The sequence below is a fragment of the Dunckerocampus dactyliophorus genome, chromosome 19, assembly GCF_027744805.1.
Source record: "Dunckerocampus dactyliophorus isolate RoL2022-P2 chromosome 19, RoL_Ddac_1.1, whole genome shotgun sequence".
In the NCBI taxonomy this organism is placed as follows: Eukaryota; Metazoa; Chordata; class Actinopteri; order Syngnathiformes; family Syngnathidae; genus Dunckerocampus; species Dunckerocampus dactyliophorus.
Genome location: NC_072837.1, coordinates 15514833 through 15534411, shown reverse-complemented (window position 1 = coordinate 15534411; position 19579 = coordinate 15514833). Strand labels below are relative to the sequence as shown.

At 42.0% G+C, this 19579-nt stretch overlaps 1 protein-coding gene across 19 annotated transcripts in view; it reads left to right on the top strand.

Annotated features, from left to right (window-relative positions):
• The window catches only part of afdna (afadin, adherens junction formation factor a), an 83169-nt gene that overhangs the window by 19067 nt on the left and 44523 nt on the right, over positions 1-19579 (top strand). For 13 of the 19 annotated variants that reach the window (XM_054762778.1, XM_054762782.1, XM_054762787.1 and 10 more), the window contains exons 2-9: positions 6686-6881; positions 7006-7118; positions 9731-9888; positions 9976-10136; positions 13468-13625; positions 14267-14351; positions 15683-15829; positions 16703-16747. In XM_054762778.1, coding sequence (XP_054618753.1) covers positions 6686-6881; positions 7006-7118; positions 9731-9888; positions 9976-10136; positions 13468-13625; positions 14267-14351; positions 15683-15829; positions 16703-16747 — 1063 coding nt within the window. The remainder of the gene's footprint in view (positions 1-6685; positions 6882-7005; positions 7119-9730; positions 9889-9975; positions 10137-13467; positions 13626-14266; positions 14352-15682; positions 15830-16702; positions 16748-19579) is intronic. The other 6 variants (XM_054762779.1, XM_054762797.1, XM_054762781.1 and 3 more) reach the window with 5 other exon arrangements.

Below are 19579 nucleotides of genomic sequence, written 5' to 3'. Positions count from 1 at the left end.
ACAATATTGACTCAGGAACTCACTTAGTTTAGTGAGCATGTGTGTCAGTGTGTGTGTGTGTGTGTGCGCGCGCGCACGTGTGTGTGTGTGTGGACCAGACTATGACGCACAGCGGCAGGAATCTATTCTCGTTTTAACCAGAAAGCCCTTCTCCTCCCTTAAACTCATCTTTTTAATGCCAAATAAATCCAAATTGAAGTTTCCCAGCGTCTCCGTGGAAAGGCGGGCTTTTAATTGGATAAAACGTGGAATTACACAGCGTGAACAAGCGTCACGCAAGCGTTCGTGGACAGAAAGCAAACATTAAATAATTGTGTGTTCAAAGTTCACGTGTGCTTTTTAGCTCAGTCGGAAATGTGAAGAAGTCAATGTTAGCTGAAGCTGCTGTGTTGAAGTTGGAGCCGCTGTTGTTATGACATAAGATATTCTCCCTCGCTAACGGATGTGCTTCTCGCTTTCCAGCCAGTGGCGCTCTTGGCATTCCAAGAATGTGATCGCATGTTGTGCAGAAAGATGTTTTAACATATAGCTGATGTCTGCACTGCTTTTTCTGGCATTTACGCCAGTTTCAGCTTTACACCGACTGGCTCCTCCTCCTCCTCCCTTTAGCGTAGCTAAATCTAACCTTGCAGACCATAAAGGCTGTGATTGGTCATCTACGATTGTAAATCTCTTTGTGGTAGACAACTCGCTAAGCATCTACTGTAGATACACGGGCTATGATACGATGAAAAAAACTATATTTTAAAAACATAACGATTCAATACGATCCAATACATTTGTACGGTTGTTGATGTGGACACGAATCTTACATTATAAAATAAAGACGCCCATTCTATAAAAGTGGCATTTTTACAGTATTTTCTGATCCGTGTCCCCAAGCATGCTGTAAGGCAGGGGTCCCCAACGGCAGGGCCAACTTTCAGGTGCAATTATTTAAAAAATACTTCAAGTAAATGGATATCAATTTTGGAAATATGGGCCAATATTTTATCTAAAAAATAATATACAGTTAGAAATCCCCCAGTGTTGCATGTTTTTGTTGTCTGTTGTGAGCAGCAACATGTCCCACTTTTTTTGACGGCCCTTCAACGCACCATCTAGCGTTCTCCCTTGCTGCACACATGGACTACTATACTATTTACATCCATTCTCGTCTTCAGTCATGCTAAGCCGTGGAGCATGCGCGACAATCCTTTCCCCGGCAGGGCAGGCTCTCGTGTTGTTTAAGAGACGCACTATCAACCGGTTGCTGGTCTTGCTATACCCGGTGCATGTCTCGACAATCATTAATCTAAGGATTTATGGCTCCATCCAGGAGGCTGCGACCAATGCAGCCGCGTCTCCCGCTTGTCAAACTGGATATCCGGTCGCATCAGTTTATAACCTTGTGGTCAGCTTATAGAACAATATTCCTGTGTGTGTGTATACGACCTGCGAGCACCTTCTCCTCCGATTTTGGCCCGAAGGTTGCAATGAAAACGACTGTTGTAATGTATCGAATAGTTCCAGCTGCAATAAAACTCCCCTTCTCTCTTTGATGACCATCGTTCACTGGCTACGAAGGAAGCTAACAAGCTAAATAGTTCATAAGGGTTGCGGTTGCTTACAGAATTGACGTCACGTCACGCACTCAACCTTGTCCCAACCCTAAGAGCTATGAAAGCAGGGGTGGCACATGGAACATTGTAGAACTAAAGTTTGACAAAAAAAAGATAAAATGGAGCCAAAGGCATAATGTAACAAGAAAAAGGAATGGGGTGATGATGTCATTGTATAATTTGCATAATGGGCCATGATGCACATGCATGGAATTTCTTATGGCGGGCTGCCACAAATAAGTAAATAAATGAATGAATGGGAAACACTGCAAACCAGTGTGAACGCACCCTTCATGTCTACAAAGGTCATTCTCACTAGCTGCCCCTACGCTAACATTGTCTTATTGTTTTTCCAAGTTGTTTAGGAAATCAAAGAAGGCTCATTGAAATGACGGAATTTTCAGATATGCTCCATCTGGGCACTTAACGGGCGCTTGGCAGGCTCTGCTTTTCCTTCCTTAACACCTGATAACACGCATGCGCACACACACATCCGCACACACATGTACGCCTTGAGGGTTCGCTACTTGGTAGAGGAAAACTAAGTGATTCATGCGGTCTACTGAAACACAGCAAGTAATTAGGTAACACGGCAGGGTGCCGCTTGCATTATAGCTTTATTTGTGTTGCGTCAGGTGCAGCCAGGTGACAGTGAAAACCGTCACGAGAGAGCTTTCACACACATACGTGATCTTTGACCCAGAAGGGTGAGTCAAGACTGAAAGATTTGGACTTCATCCTTACCTCTCTCACCCTTGGAGTCACATGCCCTTATATGGACGCACTCATGCTCCTGTGGAGAGTTACCTTGAAATGGATGCAACGGGGCAGGGCATTGTTTAAGCGGGAATGGTGACGTCAGCGTGAAAGGAAGTCTGAGAAAGAATTCAGTTTCAGGGAGTCCTGTTAATGTTTACAGACAACAAAACATAGACAAAAGCAAACAACAAAAAGGAGGCGCTTCATGAGGAGCAATGCAACAGTAACAGGTAACGTGGTAGAGATTAGGAGGGAAGAAGATGCTTGCAAAGCCAAATGCCACAGCCCCCCTGCAGGGATATTAATAATGAGGAACAGCAAGGCGAGACTATCGACAAGAATGAGACGGTAGTGGTAGCAACATGAAAGGCAATAAAATGAACTTGCACACCTCAAACATATTCACCCAACCCGGTTTTCCCTTCAGGGGGAAAAAATTCACATGAAGATGCAGAGCCTTCGTCCTGACAGTCAAGACTCACTGAGACGTTTTGGGAAATACAAGCAGAACCGTGCAAAATGGTGTGGGGTCACAGAAAGTCATAGCAAAAGAAATGCTGCTCTTTAATATAATGGAAAGCCAGCATTTCAAGAAATGCTGCAAATGTTTGACAGGCGGCATGAATCGCCTGTGAGAAAATACATGGAACAAATGCCAATTCCACAACTTTACAAAGTAAAAATGACATATGACAGGAAATATTGCGTTATTATGAGATTTTATTATAATATAATATTGTTTCGCGTCAATTTGTGTGACAACAAACATTTCAACACGCACCTGCATTGTTTTGTGATGCGGTTAAGTAAAATAAGTTTTATCCAGTTGGATTTTTGTGTTATACTTTTTCTTAAAATTAATGTTAAAATCTTATCTCGCCGAGTTCTCGTGGACCCAATCTTGTGAATCATCTCGTGAGTTGGGTGTCTCGTGACACCCCAACGGTAATAATAACATTGTCTTAAACTGAGTCACATGAAGTCTATTTATCCCTATGTAGCCACAGACAGTCACATTCATATTCAAACCCACCTCATGCCCTCAAAAGAAGGAAGGAGTCTGTGTTTTATTTATATTTTGCAAAGCAGGCACTTTCTAAATAGTTTTATTTGCCCAAAGTATTTCCTCTTCTTCTCTCAGCTTTTATCTGAGTGATGACAACAATCTGCACTGTTGGCCTACTTTCACATGTGACATAAATAGTCCCGTCCCGCAGGTTTCATTGCAGGTGTCACTCACGTATTCGCCACATTCTTTGTGTGTGTGTGTGTGTGTGTGTGTGTGTGTGTGTGTGTGTGTGTGTTTGTTTGTGTGAGAGAGACTGTGATGGCGGCCTCCATCCGGGTTGTTATTCGGTGACATCGGCGTGTCCTGCGAACCGCTGAAATTGAAAAGCTGTTTGCGGGATTATTGGCCTAAGGCTCACTGTAGGTTTTGCAAGTTTGGAAGCGAAATAAGCTTGCCAAGACGCTGCGCTGTAATGAAACGATACCAGTAACCCTGACAAACGTCTACCACCGAGCCGAATTGTGGCTTTCAAGTGGAGTTGTTGAGTTGTTGTTGTAACTTTGCGTTGCGGGTGATGAAGTTGAGTTGCACTGTAAATCATACACCGTGTGTCCCAGTAGAAGAGAGCAGTGGTAGATGCTGAGAAGACATTAGAGAGAGAAGTTGGGAAGTGGACTCTGGTATGGAAACAATCACACAGGATTGGAGCGTCGCCATGGTCATGGGAGTGTCTGGGTGAACTTTGACCCGAGCTTCGATCCTGTGTGGGGAGTGTCCTGTAGACATGAACGGGTAGGGCCCACGCGCTGGACTTCTCGTCGTTGAGCTCGGCCGCAGCGGCTCCCTAAAAGGCGGCCGGGGCTGCCGAAAAGCGCCCAGCGTGTTAATTAGACGCCACGTTGTCTTTGTTTCAGCGTCGGAGTGGACCATGGTCTCCCCAGTAACAGTCGCCAACAGTTACACAAGCTTGAAAACGGCAAACCTCTGTGACCCACATTCCAGCAGTAAATCACAACACACACACACACACACACAATCCCGACCCCGCCCTTGCTATCAAAACTGCGCTCAGTGTTTCCACTCTGCTGGATTGTGTGACATGCGGGGAGGCGTGAGAAGGGAAAATAAGGAGTGGCGTCCATGAATGTGTAAATATGCTTGTTTTTACACATTCTTTCAGGCCTGCTAGATCTACCTGTTGACACCATTTTAAAGTTCCTGCAACGGAAGGACGTAATTAATCATCAGTGCAACCCTCAAGCCCCCCTGTTGAACTTGTATCTGTGTTGTGTTACATTTCAGTGGAGCTGATGAAGAGGTGGATATGTACTGAAACACTATCACGGTAGCAACCGGACCCAAAAACTTTAGTGATCCGTGCCTCATTTGGGTGCGAAATGAATCTCAGCCACTTTCTGCAAGTGCTTGAAGGTGATATTGTGCACGTAACATTTTGGAAGTAATGCAGCGTCTCCACAGATGCCCACAGAGTCTGATGCTCTTTTTAAACTTTATTGCTAACCTTAACACGCCAACAGCAGTGCTCAATTCCTACGTGGTAAACTCCCACTTTTCTCCATTGCTGTCCACACTAAAACACGGCACAACACTTCCACATTATCAACAATCCAGGAATGATCAGTTTCTGCTCAAATTGTGCACAGTGCATGCACTTAGCCACAGAATACATGCACTTGAAAGTCCTGTCAAGGCTGTCAACATCTCCTGTGTTCAGTATTTCTTCTGGTTTAGCTGTGATAACAGTTCCGTACCCTCTCAGACATTTGATCTGAAGCCACGTCCCTCCTCCCCACTCCTGCATGCTTAAAAAACAAACATTTGATTTTTATTTTCTCTTTCCTGCTCACTACTCCATGCTGTCTGCGCCATGTAGGTGCTGTGAGGCGTTCAGGCGCCCTCGTAATTGTGAAGGTTAGGTGGTCATATTTTAAAAAGCAGTGTTTTTTTTATTGGCCTGCGGCATACTCTAATAATATAGTTTAACAAGAAAACCAAAAAAATAAAAATGGCAACAGCAAAAAAAATTTTTTTGACAAAAAATGCAATTTTACAGGAATAAAGTCAACTCCGTGTTGATATAGTCCACTTGTTGTGTCATACAACTTCATGTCAGAAAATCCGAACTATCCCTTTCAAAGAATTAAGCTTAAAAAAAAAATTATTAATATGAGAAACAAACAACAAAATAAAGTTGGAAGTTTTGAAAAAATGGGGGTTGGGGGAAAGATTATAATTACAAGAATAAAGCTAAAATATTATGGAAATAAAGTCATATTACAAGCAGAAAATTTCGAAGAACAAACTTGAAGTAGTTTTGAAAATAAAGTAAATACAACAGCAAGAATGAAAAAACTGCTCTAATTTTATGAGAATAAAGTCAAAATAGAAGAGGAAAAACACTGCATTTTAACAAGAAAAAAAGTTGCAATTTTATGACAACTAACCTGCAATATTATGAGGAAAATTGTCCTTTTAGTGCCAAAAATTATGTTACTTTTTAAAAGTCGTAATATTATGAGAAACAAAACAAAATGAAGTTGTCATTTTTGGAAAGTTAGGTTGTGGAAAAAGGTTTTACTGTAATATGGGAATAAAGTCAAAATATTAGGAGACTAAAGTCATAATGTTACGAAGCGACTGTACGATGATTATTTAAGAAGAAAGTTGAAATATTTGGCATAGCAAAAAATGGGCAAAGAGTGAAGTTGATACTAACAATAGGCTTTTTCACAAACTGTATATCACAAAGCTGAGATGCAGTTTCTTTTTGAAATACATCTAAAAGTGGCCCTTGCATCCTTTCATTTTTCAGTATGTGGCCCTCGCCGAAAAAAGTTTGGACACCTCTGTTCTATAGCAACTGGCGTACCCCTGGAAACTTAAGGGTTATGATATATTTCTAGTTTGCCATTAGCGGAGGGCTCGGGTGGCATCGCACGCTGTACTGTTGCTGGTAAGTGCGCTGCGTCCTTGTGCTAACAAAAAGAAAAAGAACACTCAAGTGCCTGCAAGTATGTGTCTCATACGTGCGCACGGTGCCTTTCATGTGTTACTACACACTGTGGTGCTGACAGTGCAGGTCAATGAATGACAGAACACACACACTGCAGTACAGTATAGTGCAGTGGTTGGCTTGGAGCGAGAGGTGCCTTCAAGTGCCTGTCCTATATGCTAGCTTACAGCTCATACATCTTTACTCTTCTCTATTCCTTTGGCATGAACCCGGAAAGGGACTTTGCGTCTATTTCTGCACTTCGTGTGACCATAATAAAATATTCCCTTGTCTTGTCTGCAGGACCTGGAGTTCCATGGCGTGATGCGCTTCTATTTCCAAGACCGCGTGGCCGGCAACTTTGCCACCAAGTGCATCAGAGTGTCCAGCACCGCAACCACACAGGACGTCATCGAGACGCTAGCGGAAAAGTTTAGACCGGACATGAGGATGCTGTCGTCCCCGAAATACTCCCTGTACGAGGTCCACGTCAGCGGCGGTGAGTCCACCTGTCAGCCTTTTGCAAAATGCTCTAATGACCAATTAGTGAAAAAGGATGTGCTGAAGCTGGCTTTCTGATGAACTTGTGTGTGTGTGTGTGTGTGTGTGTGTGTGTGTGTTAGAAGAGCGCCAGCTGGACCTGGACGAGAAGCCTCTTGTTGTTCAGCTCAACTGGAATAAAGACGACAGAGAAGGACGCTTTGTCCTGAAGAATGAGAACGACATCCTGCCCAAGGTCAGCGGCTCGGCCTGAAAACCAAAGCACACTTTGTAACAATGACCTGACTCTGTTCCATCAAACACCACATGTCCCCCAAGACCACACATTATGACTTCATAACAGTATTTGAGATCATAACGCGAGCCATGCTGGGGGCTATCACAGAGGCTTGGCTCTGCTCTGAGGCTGCTAGGGACAAGTTTATTTCGACTTTGATCCAAAATGTGTGAAAATCTGAAGAGAAATGGCGGCATTAAGCGCTCCACTTCTAGAACAGGGGTTTCCAAAGTGCAGCCCGGGGGCCATTTAATTGTTTTTTTATTGAACCGTGGCACATTCTGAAAATATAATTTCACAAGCAAACTTAAAAAAAAAAACAACTCAATGCAAAAATGGAAAAAATGAGCAGTAATTTTACACGAATAAAGTCAACATATTAAGAGAAAGAAGTTGTAATCCAATGAGAAACAGTTGTAATTTCATGAGAACGTCGCAATATTATGAGGGAAAGAAAGTCATTTTATTAGAATAAAGTTATAATTAAAAGAAAAAAGATTTGTAATATTATGAGAAAAAACATTGAATAAAGCTGTATTTTTGGGGGGAAATTTAGGTGTGGAAAAAGTTACAAGTCAAAATATAAAATTATAATTACAGAAAAACCTTACGAGAATGAAGTACAAATATTAAGCCAAAGAAAGTTGTAATCTAATGCGAAAAAGTCGTAATTTTATGAGAATTATTAGAATTATGAGGAAAAATAATGTAATTTTGTTAGCATGAAGGTATAATACTAAAGAAAAAAGACTTTATTTTTGTAATATTATGAGGAACAAACAAAACGTCAAATGAAGTTGTATTTTTTGGGAAAATTAGGTGCGGAAAAAGTTATGAGAATAAAGTCAAAATATTATGGGAATAAATACTAATTAGGAGAATAACATTTCCAAGAAGAGAGTTGAAATAGTTTGGGAGGGATACAAGTAGAAATGGGGTAAAAACAGTTGTAACTTCACAAGAATAAAGTAAAAATATTAAGTGAAAAAAGTCGCACTCTAACGACAATAAACAATTTTACAAGAATAAACTTGTAATATGAGGAATAATAACGCCATGTTTGTAACTTAGGGTTGATCAACTCTAAAACTAACCCTAACCCTAACCTTAAACAAGATAACATTTTTTTTTAGTATTTAGAGATACTAAAGAAAAGTTGGGTTTTTTTTAAACAAACTTATGTTTGGGGAAAATGTTTTATGAATGGGAATAAAGTCAAGCTTTTTGGAATATTATTTTAGAAGAAAGTTAAAATATTGGCAAAATTTTAAAAAAATCAACAGTAAAAAGGAGCAAAGATTGAAGGTGATATTAATAGTACGCTTTTTCACTTATATGAGAAAGCTGAGATGCAGTTTTTTCTTAAAATATATATACAGCATAACTTCTTAGCATATATGTTGCTTTACAAAATAACAAAGTGGCAAAGTTGGAAAAAGTCTGGACACCCCTGTTACAGAAGGAGTGTATAAAAGGCTTAAAAATTGCACTGCACACACAAATATGACCTCACTGGCAAAATTTGTCCGATAATGATATTGCCGCGAGTGAGAGCTCGTCAAACTACACCGTCCTCCACAGAGCAACAAGCTTGCTTGCTCAGTATGTCCGCGGTGTTGGAACCTTGGGATTGTAAATATTGAATTTGCACTGACTGTAAGGTGTGATGTTTTGCTCCACCTAAATAGTAGCACTGATTACTAATGAGAAACTGGTACTGCTCCACGCAATTTCCAGCAACCGCAAAGCAGCTGCACATTGCGAAAGACAGGAAACCAAAATAAGAATACAAAACAGCAAACAATATGAAAACTAAGGAACAAAGAACGCCGGGGGAAATAAGGGCGCCTTCCTTCAATAATTAATAATAATCTAAAACCACACCCCAGGAAGAATCACACGCAGCATGTTGGCACTTTTTCTATCGCTTGTATTGCATATCGCAGTATTTGTCTTATTTTGCACAGTGTCTATTCGTGAAATGCATCCAGTTGGGTGTCACAAGAAATTTACACAATTTACAAGACACGAGATTGGGTCTAAGAGAACGAGATGAGACGAGATTTTTACTTTACTTTTAATCAAAATATGTGACAATATATTACAATCTACTCATTTAATTTCCAGTACTCTGCACTCTGTGTATGCTAGCGACCCCGCCTCCACGTACTGCATGACTGACAAAAGGGCTCAGTCCGGTCATTCTGTCCAAGGTGCCGAAAGCAATGCACAGAGTGAATCATCTTCCTGCCTGTTTGGAGGCGAGAGACGAGGAAGACAGACACGCATGCACATGGCAATATATTGAGGCGGGAAAAATCGCTCACTTCATTTTCATTTATTGTGCGATTAAATAATTAATTTATTATCATCCCGCGCCTAGCGCCCACGAGACAGTTTTTTTTTCTGAGAGAGAAATCTTGTTTTCAGTGTTTTAATCTCGTGAGATGTTGTGACACCCCTAGATCGCTGTAAATTCTCAATTTTAGCTGCAGGCTCTTCTGTTGGATGTATGATATCATATAACGTCATCTCAACTTGTATCTTGTAATTGTATCTTTGACCGAAAGAAGAGTCAGAGCAACGGGCCAGAGAAGGAGAAGGACGGCGTGATCCAGAACTTCAAGAGAACACTGTCCAAGAAGGATAAGAAAAAGGAGAAGAAGAGGGAGAAGGAGTTTGCTCGGATAACCGACGGGGACGAGCAGATGCTGAATCGGGAGGACGGGTAAGACAATCAAGTTTCCAGAAGAAAGAAGGTGAACGCTTTGTATTCCTTCACCTTGATTGTTATTATATATTTGTGTCTTAAAAGGGAGAACAGCCGGCTGGCCGCGGAGGTCTACAAGGACATGCCCGAGACCAGCTTCACTAGGACCATCTCCAACCCGGAGGTGGTGATGAAGAGGAGGCGCCAGCAGAAACTGGAGAAGCGCATGCAGGAGTTCATGAGCAGCGACGGGCGGCCCGACTCAGGTACCGACAGCAAACTGATTGTTAGATTTTATTCAGAGCATCTTCACCTTCATAGTGTTCAACGTGAATACGATGGCTTTACTCATGTACTGTATTTTCTCTATTATAAATCACACTTTTTTTCCATTTTGGCTGGTCTTGCAACTATCAATATAAAAATACACTCCTGAGAGTCACTGACATGATTTATCAACTTTGTTTAAATATGTTTTATATTGTTAGTAATTATGTTCCATGTTGTTTGTTTTTTTTTTTAGCAATGGATAAATTTGTAAAAATTGCATTTAAAATTAAGTACGTGAAGAAATGTTCACTGACCGCTGCAGAAAAGGGGCGTTTCCGTAAGTGACGTGGGCGAAGGCGTATAGGACTATGGGCGCAGCACAAACACAGGCTGGTCATCCACTTTGTTTGATTTATTTTTAACCAAATAGTAGTCATGCCAAATCCTCGTGTTGCCGCTGGCTGTTCGGTGTCCGAGTGATACTGTTTTGTTTTCCAAAAGACGAAGGTTTAAGACTACTATGAACTAAGCAAGTTAGAACAAAAGACAAATGGACCACCGCCTCGCGTTCATTTCAGAAGACTGCTATGAAGGAACGCCTTTACAAGAAGCATTTGACTTGAAAGTAGGGTATAAACGCATTTTGGATGCTAGGATGCTATTCCTGATGCTATGCTACACAGGACAAAAGGAAGAGAATGGCGGAGAAGTTTCCAATGAAGAGTAAGTCATATCTTATTTACATATTGTATTCTAAACACTATGCCACCATAGGGACAGCGGGGGGCAGGACGGCGACAAAATACGCAATAAAAAAGCTCTTAAGACCTCATTAAGAAGCTGATTTAAAACAATAATTGAAGGATAAGCAACTCCAAGGTAATTTGCACTTAGCATTTTGTGTTTGAAGGCGACCAATCTTCATCTCCATGTCTTTGTCATCAGACACGCTAATTCCATCGTCTGTGGTTTGAATAAATGCGGCTTAATTGCATGTTCTGCAAGTGCTCTATTTCATCTCCAGAAGTTTCTTCCTCCTCAAATCTCTGCTATAATCACTGTAAACATCTTCTATCTCGTCCATACTCTCATGTTCGTTTACTCTGCTTAAGATGAGAGCTGCACCTTCGTCGACGTCACTTGGGAAACGTCCTTTTTCCAAGCGACGTTAGACCATAATGGCCCACCACGTACTATAAATGTAATTTTTAGGAATTTTCCGTTCGCTTTCAAAAAACGAACAACGTAGAACATAATTTCAAACAATATAGAACATATTTAAGCCAAGTTGATAAATCACGTCAATGACCCTGAAAGACTAGTTAAAAAAATTGCAAGAACATACATTTTGTGCTGTTGGATCTTAAGGAGGCTCTAAGTAGAGCTTCAAAATGCAAAAAGAAGTGGGAGTGAAATTAAAAACACAATTTGATTAAGCAATTTATTGCAAACAAACATTAAAGTGAAATAGGCTGATCAAAAGTTTAAGAGCAGAGCCTATAAAAGGCAACATTTTGGCAAAAATGTGGATTGAATGTGATTTAGGATCCTATTGGCTGTCAGTGAAGACACGGGATCATTCTCAGCCCAAATGAAGGTTACTGGGTTGAATGTTGAAGTTTTTTTGTCAGCTATGGTCTTAAACGTTTCATCAGCTGTGTCTGTAAGTAATGTGCAACCATTATTATATGATACCTGTGTGGATTGAGAAATGTGCTATTTTGGACAGCAGTGTTGTTTCATTATTGATTGATTGATTTGAACATTTGAACATTCTTTTTTTCTCACATTCTCTCACATTAGTCTACCTCTCATATCACAGTTCCAAATGTCCAAAAGGAGCAGGAAGAAGCAGAGCTACTTTGTTTCACATCCAATAGCTAATACATGTCACCATTACTAATACATTTCACATCAAGTGCTGATACATTTGATCATTTCCCACAACATGATCCCTTTACTAGTTCTGAATAACATGAGAACATGGTAAAGCAATACAACAATGTGTCACAATGAAATTTTTTTCCCAAGATCATATTTCCTCTCTCTTGATGAAAAGAATTGTATTACGTTTCTGGGTAGCTTGTTATTTTTTGCTTTATGCATGATTTTAGCTGTTTGAAAGTTTACCAGATCAACAAGTTTTAGTAGTTGTGATTTAAGGAATGAGGTATTTTTATGTTCTTTATCAGCGGCCATATGGATGACCCTAATTGATCATTTTTGAAATACAGTTAGGGAGTGAAGTCCGCTTTTGTAGTTATTTCCCCATATCTCTGCACAAAAAGTTAAATATGGTAATACTAGAGAACAACAGAGAGTATGGAGTGATTTTTGGTCCAGAAGAAATTTTGCCTTATTGAGTATAGGAGTGTTTCTTGCCACTTTATGTTGTATATTTTTAATGTGGGATTTCCAACTCATTTTGTCATCTATTATAACGCCTAGAAACTTATTTTCATTCACTTTGTCAATGTCCACGCCATCTATTTGTATTTGCACAAGTATCTTTTCTGCTATTACCAAATAGCATTATTTTAGTTTTACTTGGGTTTAGGGATAATCATCAGGACACTAATTATGTCTATCTTGGAGATTGTAGCTGCTGCGTCAGCCACTAACTAAATAAACATCCATTCATCAACTCATTCATTTATGAATACAAATATGAAGTTTTGTTGTTAAAATACAGCTGTTTGATAGGTTTCTACACACCGTGGTGCATCCAGGCGCCATGTGACGTACTAAAAGTGTCTTCTGTGAGAACTTTCAGACATTTTTTTAAACAGGTTTTTATTGCATCGGTATACTTAAGCTACAGAAGCTCGTTGTTGTTGTTGTCAACACTGCCTCCTCCATCTGACTTTCTTTTTCTTTTGTGAATTCTAATGACAGCTTGCTCTGATGATAGCTCCATCATAAATGCCACTTATCATCTAGTGCCGCTTTTATGTTTTATTCCCCCTCTTCATGACAGTTTTTGACTGATGCAACTTATAGCCCGGAAAGTAAGGTAGTAGTCCACTATGCTGGCCTTGTAAATGCTCTGCACACATGATGTTCTCCTGCTGGAAGTCGTGTTGTAAAGAGCTCCCTCGTTAAGGTGAAACATTACGGTCAACCGCCTCATTAGCCTCACCATCAAAATGTCGTACATGGCACACATTTCACGAGCCATAAAGTTCCTCTTCGTTTTATTAATAGAAGATAATGTGATTTTGATTTTGCCCCCAGTTGCCTCGCGGCTGCGCTCAAGCTGTAATGAATGAGACAAATACACGAGTTTTTACCCTACTCTATTAACGTGTGTGTGTTGTCTCATGAAAGGGGGAACATTGCGGATCTATGCTGACAGCCTGAAGCCCAACATTCCCTACAAGACCATCTTGCTCTCCACCAGGGACACGGCCGATTTTGCCGTGGTGGAAGCGCTGGAGAAGTATGGGCTGGAGAAGGAGAACCCCAGAGAGTACTGCATTGCCCGGGTAACGAGTTCCACACTTTAAGGATTTGAACATGGTTTCTAGGAGTGGCTGATTTGATGTGACGTCAAACACCACTGTCACATGTCTCTCACTCACAGACATCACTGGGCTAGCCTACATGGCACAAAATGAAAACCTGTAAGAGCAATGCAAGTGATTGCTCTCATACTGAGTGCTCCCGCAGATGCTGAGTGTTGGCTGCCCTCCACACACACACGCACGCACACCACCACACACGGGCACACACACACTCGCACACAGACACTTTGCTGATGAGACGGTGGTACAGTAAAAGTCATTAGGTTAGTGAGCATGAGAGACAGCGGCACACTAGCTTAGCAGCGCAGCCTAAAAGGGGGAGGGGTGCGTGAAGTGAACACGATGGCGAGATAGAGGACACCCAAAAGCAACAACGCTACAATATTCATGAAGGTGGGCGACATTGGAATTGTTGTGCAAGGCCCCAGGAGTATTGTTCCTTCTTCCTTTGCTCATGCGTGTGCAAGTTCTTTTGAGATGATACAATATTAAAATGTCTGCCGATGCCTAAAATGATCTTTTTATAGAGCTGAGCGACAGTCAGGTTATGAGCAGATGCATATTGCAGTGTGCTAACGGTCGGATTTGTGTTGTTGTTGCAGCAAGACGACAAGTCAGGCAAGGAGCTGATCCTGGATGATGGCGAGTGTCCGCTGCAGATCTTCAGAGACTGGCCTGCAGACAGAGGTACACTTCATCCCAACTTCATCCACACCGCCCCTTTCCTTGTCTGCACTGCCCCCTTCTGCTGCATATCTGCCATCGCATCCAAAAACGGATAATCGAAACCAGAACAAATGGTCTCAACCAGTTCTTTTCAAATGGCCATTAAGTCATGACCCACTTTTATTTATGCCATATTTACATTTTATTTATTTTTTTGCACTTTTATTTAAGTCCATCCATCCATCTTCCATCTTTGGGTGAGAGGCAGGGTACACTCTGGACTTGTCGCCAGCCAATCGCAGGGCGTATATAGACAAACAACCATTCACACTCACATTCATACCTATGGACAATTTAGAGTCGCCAATGAACCTAACATGCATGTTTTTGGAATGTGGGAGGAAATCGGAGTACCCGGAGAAAACCCAAATAGGCACGGGGAGAACATGCAAACTCCACACAGAGATGCCCAACGGAGAATCAAACCCAGATCTTCCCGACTGTGTGGCTAACATGCTAACCGCTAGGCCTCCGTGCGTTTTTTATGTCCTTAAGTCAGTTATTTTTATATATTTTTAAAATATATAAACGTACAAATAAAATCATATTCTCTATGATTGAAATGATTTATTATAGTTATTTTTAGTATTTTTTACACGCAAGTCATTTTCATTTTTTATAGATTTTTACACTTATTTAAGTCATTTTTATATATTTTTAAATGTTTTCATACACTTATTTGTCATTTTTAATTTATAGTTTTTAGTAATTTGTTTCTACACTTGAGTCATTTTTATTTGTATTCTTTTTTTTTTTTTAACACCTTTAAGTCATTTTTGTTTTTATTTATATATTTTAATACTTTTATTCAGGTCAAACCAAACAAAAGTATTTTTTATATTAATATTTTATTATATATATATATTTTTTTATTATATATATTATATTGTATTATTTTATATATTTTTGTATATTTATACCTCATCTGTGAAAACATTAACAATTACATCCAAGGTGCATTTTAGAAAAATGTATTAAGCCATTTCATCAAGAAAATGAGGAAACATGACAACTGCCTACATACAAATAATGCATAAATGAATATTATATATCAAAAAGACCACTAAATCAGATATTTTACTGTATTCTACTTTAACTGTGCTAGGAACATACGTATACCAAGGAGGAAGATGATTGAAATATAGCTCCAAAGTCCTTCGCAAAAAGCCAGACATCAGTTGTATATTACATATGTACAGTGTAATTTTTTACTTGCTAACGGCCCTCCCACAATGGACCCACGACCCACCAGTTGAGAACCACTGACCTAAACAACATCCTCTTGTGTGCAGGAGCGCTAGTGTTCCAGCTGAAGAAGAGGCCACCTGACTACCAGGGGAGGAAGCCGAGGAAAGTGGACGACAAGGGCCTGCGATTGAAGGACGGGTCCAGCTCCTTGCCGCCCGAGAAGCTCCCTTACCTGGTGGAGCTGAGCCCAGGTAGACCCACGCATACTCAATGCTATTGTGCACTTATAGATTCATTTTTGATATGCATTTGCCACAAGCAAGCAAACAAGGCTGCAGTGACAGGCGGTGACCAACAGGTGTCAGCGTTGTCTATTTAAAAAGAAGTCGGGTGAAAGAGAGGTGAAGTGGTGGTCAATGACGATTTTTAAGAGTCCAGATGTTGCTTCCACTTCAGCTCAGCAGACATCAATCACACTTGAAGTTGAAGCAGCTGCATTTCTTCTGGAGTTGATGCACGGCAACATTCCCTATCATTTTGTACATTTTATGATGAGACTGTTCAATTGGCATGGCATAATGTTCAGTTAATGCTAACAAAGACTGATATAACTTCCCATGAGGAAGTTAGAGTACAGCAGAAGGTACGTTGCAGCCTAAATTCCTGGAATGCACTTCCTGGTGGTCACCCAGTCAAAGCTCCAGGAGCTCACACGCAGATAAATGACATCAAGCTCACCCGAGTCCTCGCTTGATGTGACAGTACCACTCAGGCCCTAACAAGCTTGTTTCGTTTCTGACCCCGCCTCCCCCCCTATAGTAACACCCTGTCTCTGTCTGAGTTGCACTAACTCTATTAACCTCCGGTGGGGGACAGGTCATCCCCTGTCGGGGTTCATGTCGGCTGCAAAGTGCATTTAATTGCTTAACAAAGTTATGCTGCATTTTCACCCTCTGCTATGTCTGTTTTCTTTCCCACCTTCTTATGGCATGGTGTGTCACTGCCCTTGTGTGCGTGTGCGTGTGCGTGTGCGTGTGTGCGTGCGTGCGTGCGTGCGTGCGTGCGTGCGTGCGGGTCCTTGTGCATGTCTTCTACTTCCTGTGCCTGCCTTCCTGCCTGCATAGGGCGAGGGAATCACTATGCCTACTACTCCTATCGGCACCACGAAGGTAAAGAAAAGAAACACATCACACCACTTTCTGTGTGTGCCACACATTTTTCAAAGAACACTTAGTAGTTGTGCTCAACAACAGCTGCAGAATCCAACAGAAAATATACTCCATACTAGAGATGGCATAAGAATTATTATTGGCATAAGAATGCCAATATTGATATTTCCAACTTTTGCCTTCGGATAGTAGATATGCAATTTGCAATGACTGTAAAGTGCTATTTATACGAGGGGAGAGTAATGTAATCCAATATCACACCTCAGTAAGAGTCCCTGAGTCACACGCAGCACTATGCAAAAAAACTTCCCAGCTACAACCAGTTCATAATTTCAGTGATTGTATGAGTCCATACTTTCATACTTTGCACTCTACTTCTTATGAGGATGTTTGTGCCACATAGAAATGTACACCTTTCCAAATGCAACAGTCATTGCTGTTGATAATAGGAGGACACGTTATATATGGATGCTCCGGTCGATGGGACGATTTCCGTTAAAGCATGTGATCGGAATATGCCGATAAATACATTTCAACGCTGACCACAAAAGCCAATCACCTGTGGGTCAGCCCTATCTCTGCGTCCAGTGTAGTGTCTTGCGCTAACGTCTTGGGTAGCGTCCTTCTCCCACTTTCCTTCACACTGCGCAGGCATGCCAAAACAAAACAAACATGTCTGCCGTGTGGAGCTTACCCACCAACACATGCCATGAAAAATATCTGGTGACTGCTCTCACTTGAAGCCCACCTGTGCTACCTGGAGGTGCTGCTAGGGCTCCACCAATGTACTCGATCTCACATCCAAAGTCTCCTCAAAGAAAGCTTCACATTCACTGTTCGTTTCACCATTGATATGTTCTCTTGAAAAAGTCAAATATGTTTTTGTCTATATTAAGGTCATTTTCTGGTACCTTTTTTCATATGATATGCACTCCCCACTATAAACAGTTTGGACCGGGCACTTCCCCTGCATCGGACGGTTTGCCAAAACCTCTCTGAGGCCCACCGAAATTTGTGCTCCTTGGCCTCACCCAACTCCTCTCACACCCGAGTTTTTGCCTTGACCAAAGCCGCATGACGCTTGGTCTGCCCAGTACCTGTCAGCTGCGTCAGAATTCCCACAAGCCATCCATGCTCGATAGGACTCCTTCTTCAGCTTGACGGTAGCCCTGACCTCTGGTGTCCACCATCGGGTTTGGGGCTTGCTGCCATGACTCATCACCAGGTGGTGATCAGTTGACAGCTCAGCTCAGCCCCGCTCTTCACCCGCGTGTCCAGAACATGCGGACGCAGGTCTGATGATGCGTCTACAAAGTTGGTCATAGACCTGCGGCCTAGGGTGTCCTGGTGCCAAGTGCACTAGTGAACATCCTTATGTTCGAACATGGTGTTTGTTATGGACAAACTATGGTTCGCACAGAAGACCAATAACATCACACTGCACGGGTTCAGATTGGGGAGGCCGTTCCTTCCGTTCACGCCCCTCCAGGTCACACTGTCATTACCCACATGGCGTTGAAGTCTCCCAGTAGAACTACGGAGTCACCAGCTGGGCTGCTCTCCAGCACCCCTCTGATTGACTCCAACAAGGCTGGGTACTCTGAACTGGCGTTTGGCGCGTATGCACAAATGACAGTCAGGACCTTTTCCCCAAACCCTAAGGCGTAGGGAGATGACCTCTTCACTGAGGATGACTTCAACACGGAGGCACCAAGCCAGGGGGCTATTAATAAGCGCACACCAGCTGGCCGCCTCTCTGCTACAGCAAGTCTAGAGTAGAACAAGGTCCAGCCCCTCTCGAGGAGTTTTGTTCCAGAACCCCAACTGTGGGTCGAGGCGAGTCCGACTATGTCTCGTCTGAATGCCTCAACCTCTTGCACAAGTTCAGGCTCCTTCCCCACCAGAGAAGTGACATTCCATGTCCCAAGAACCAGATTTTGCCGCCGAAGACCAGGTCGGCCAGGCGCCTGCCCTCGACCGCCACCCAAAACACATTGCCCCCTCAGGTGGTGGGCTACAGGGGGGAAATCCTGTGTGGATTGGGCCTGGCCAGACCCCACGGGTGAAGGCCCAACCACCAGGCGTTCGCCTGCGAGCCCCAGACATGGCTCCAGGGTGAGACCCCGGTGTCACACGTGCGGGTGAGGTGTAGTCCCACCTCTTGTTTTTGTTCTGAATCTTCTGAATCACTCTTAGTCTGGCGCCGTCACCTAAGACCTGTTTGTCTCGGGAGACCCTACCAGGGGAATATAGCCCCAGACAACAATGCTCCTACGATCACGCGGGCACTCAAACCTCCGCCACAATAAGGTAATGATCCACGGAGGAGGCAATACACACATCATAAATAAATCGGGGGAAAATTATTAAATCATGCGATCGGTATCGGCTGATTTCACTCATGGATGATTGGAATCGGCAGCATAAAACTCTGATCGGAGCATTCCTAGTGATAATAGTTGCCTGTTGAGCATGATTTTTTTTAACGAAAAATGTTAAAATTAAAATATGGCACTTTTTTCCTAACTTGCAGTATTTGTCTTATTTTGCACAAATAAGTGTTTATTTGAAACAGTAAAAGAAGCATCATGGGTTCATTCATTCCATGACATTATTGTGAGGGAAAAGCTGCTGCCTGTATTAGTATTGGTTGATATCAGTATCTGTAATGACGTGCTGGACAATACCGGCATGTTGAATGTCGAGCATCTCTATGGGCTCTGGGATCACGCAGGTTTACGTCATGTTGAGGTTGTGTGGTTTAAAGCATATGGGCATTTATGAAGTAATAACATAATAAAAGTGTTAAGATGTCAAGTGTGCTTGTAAAGG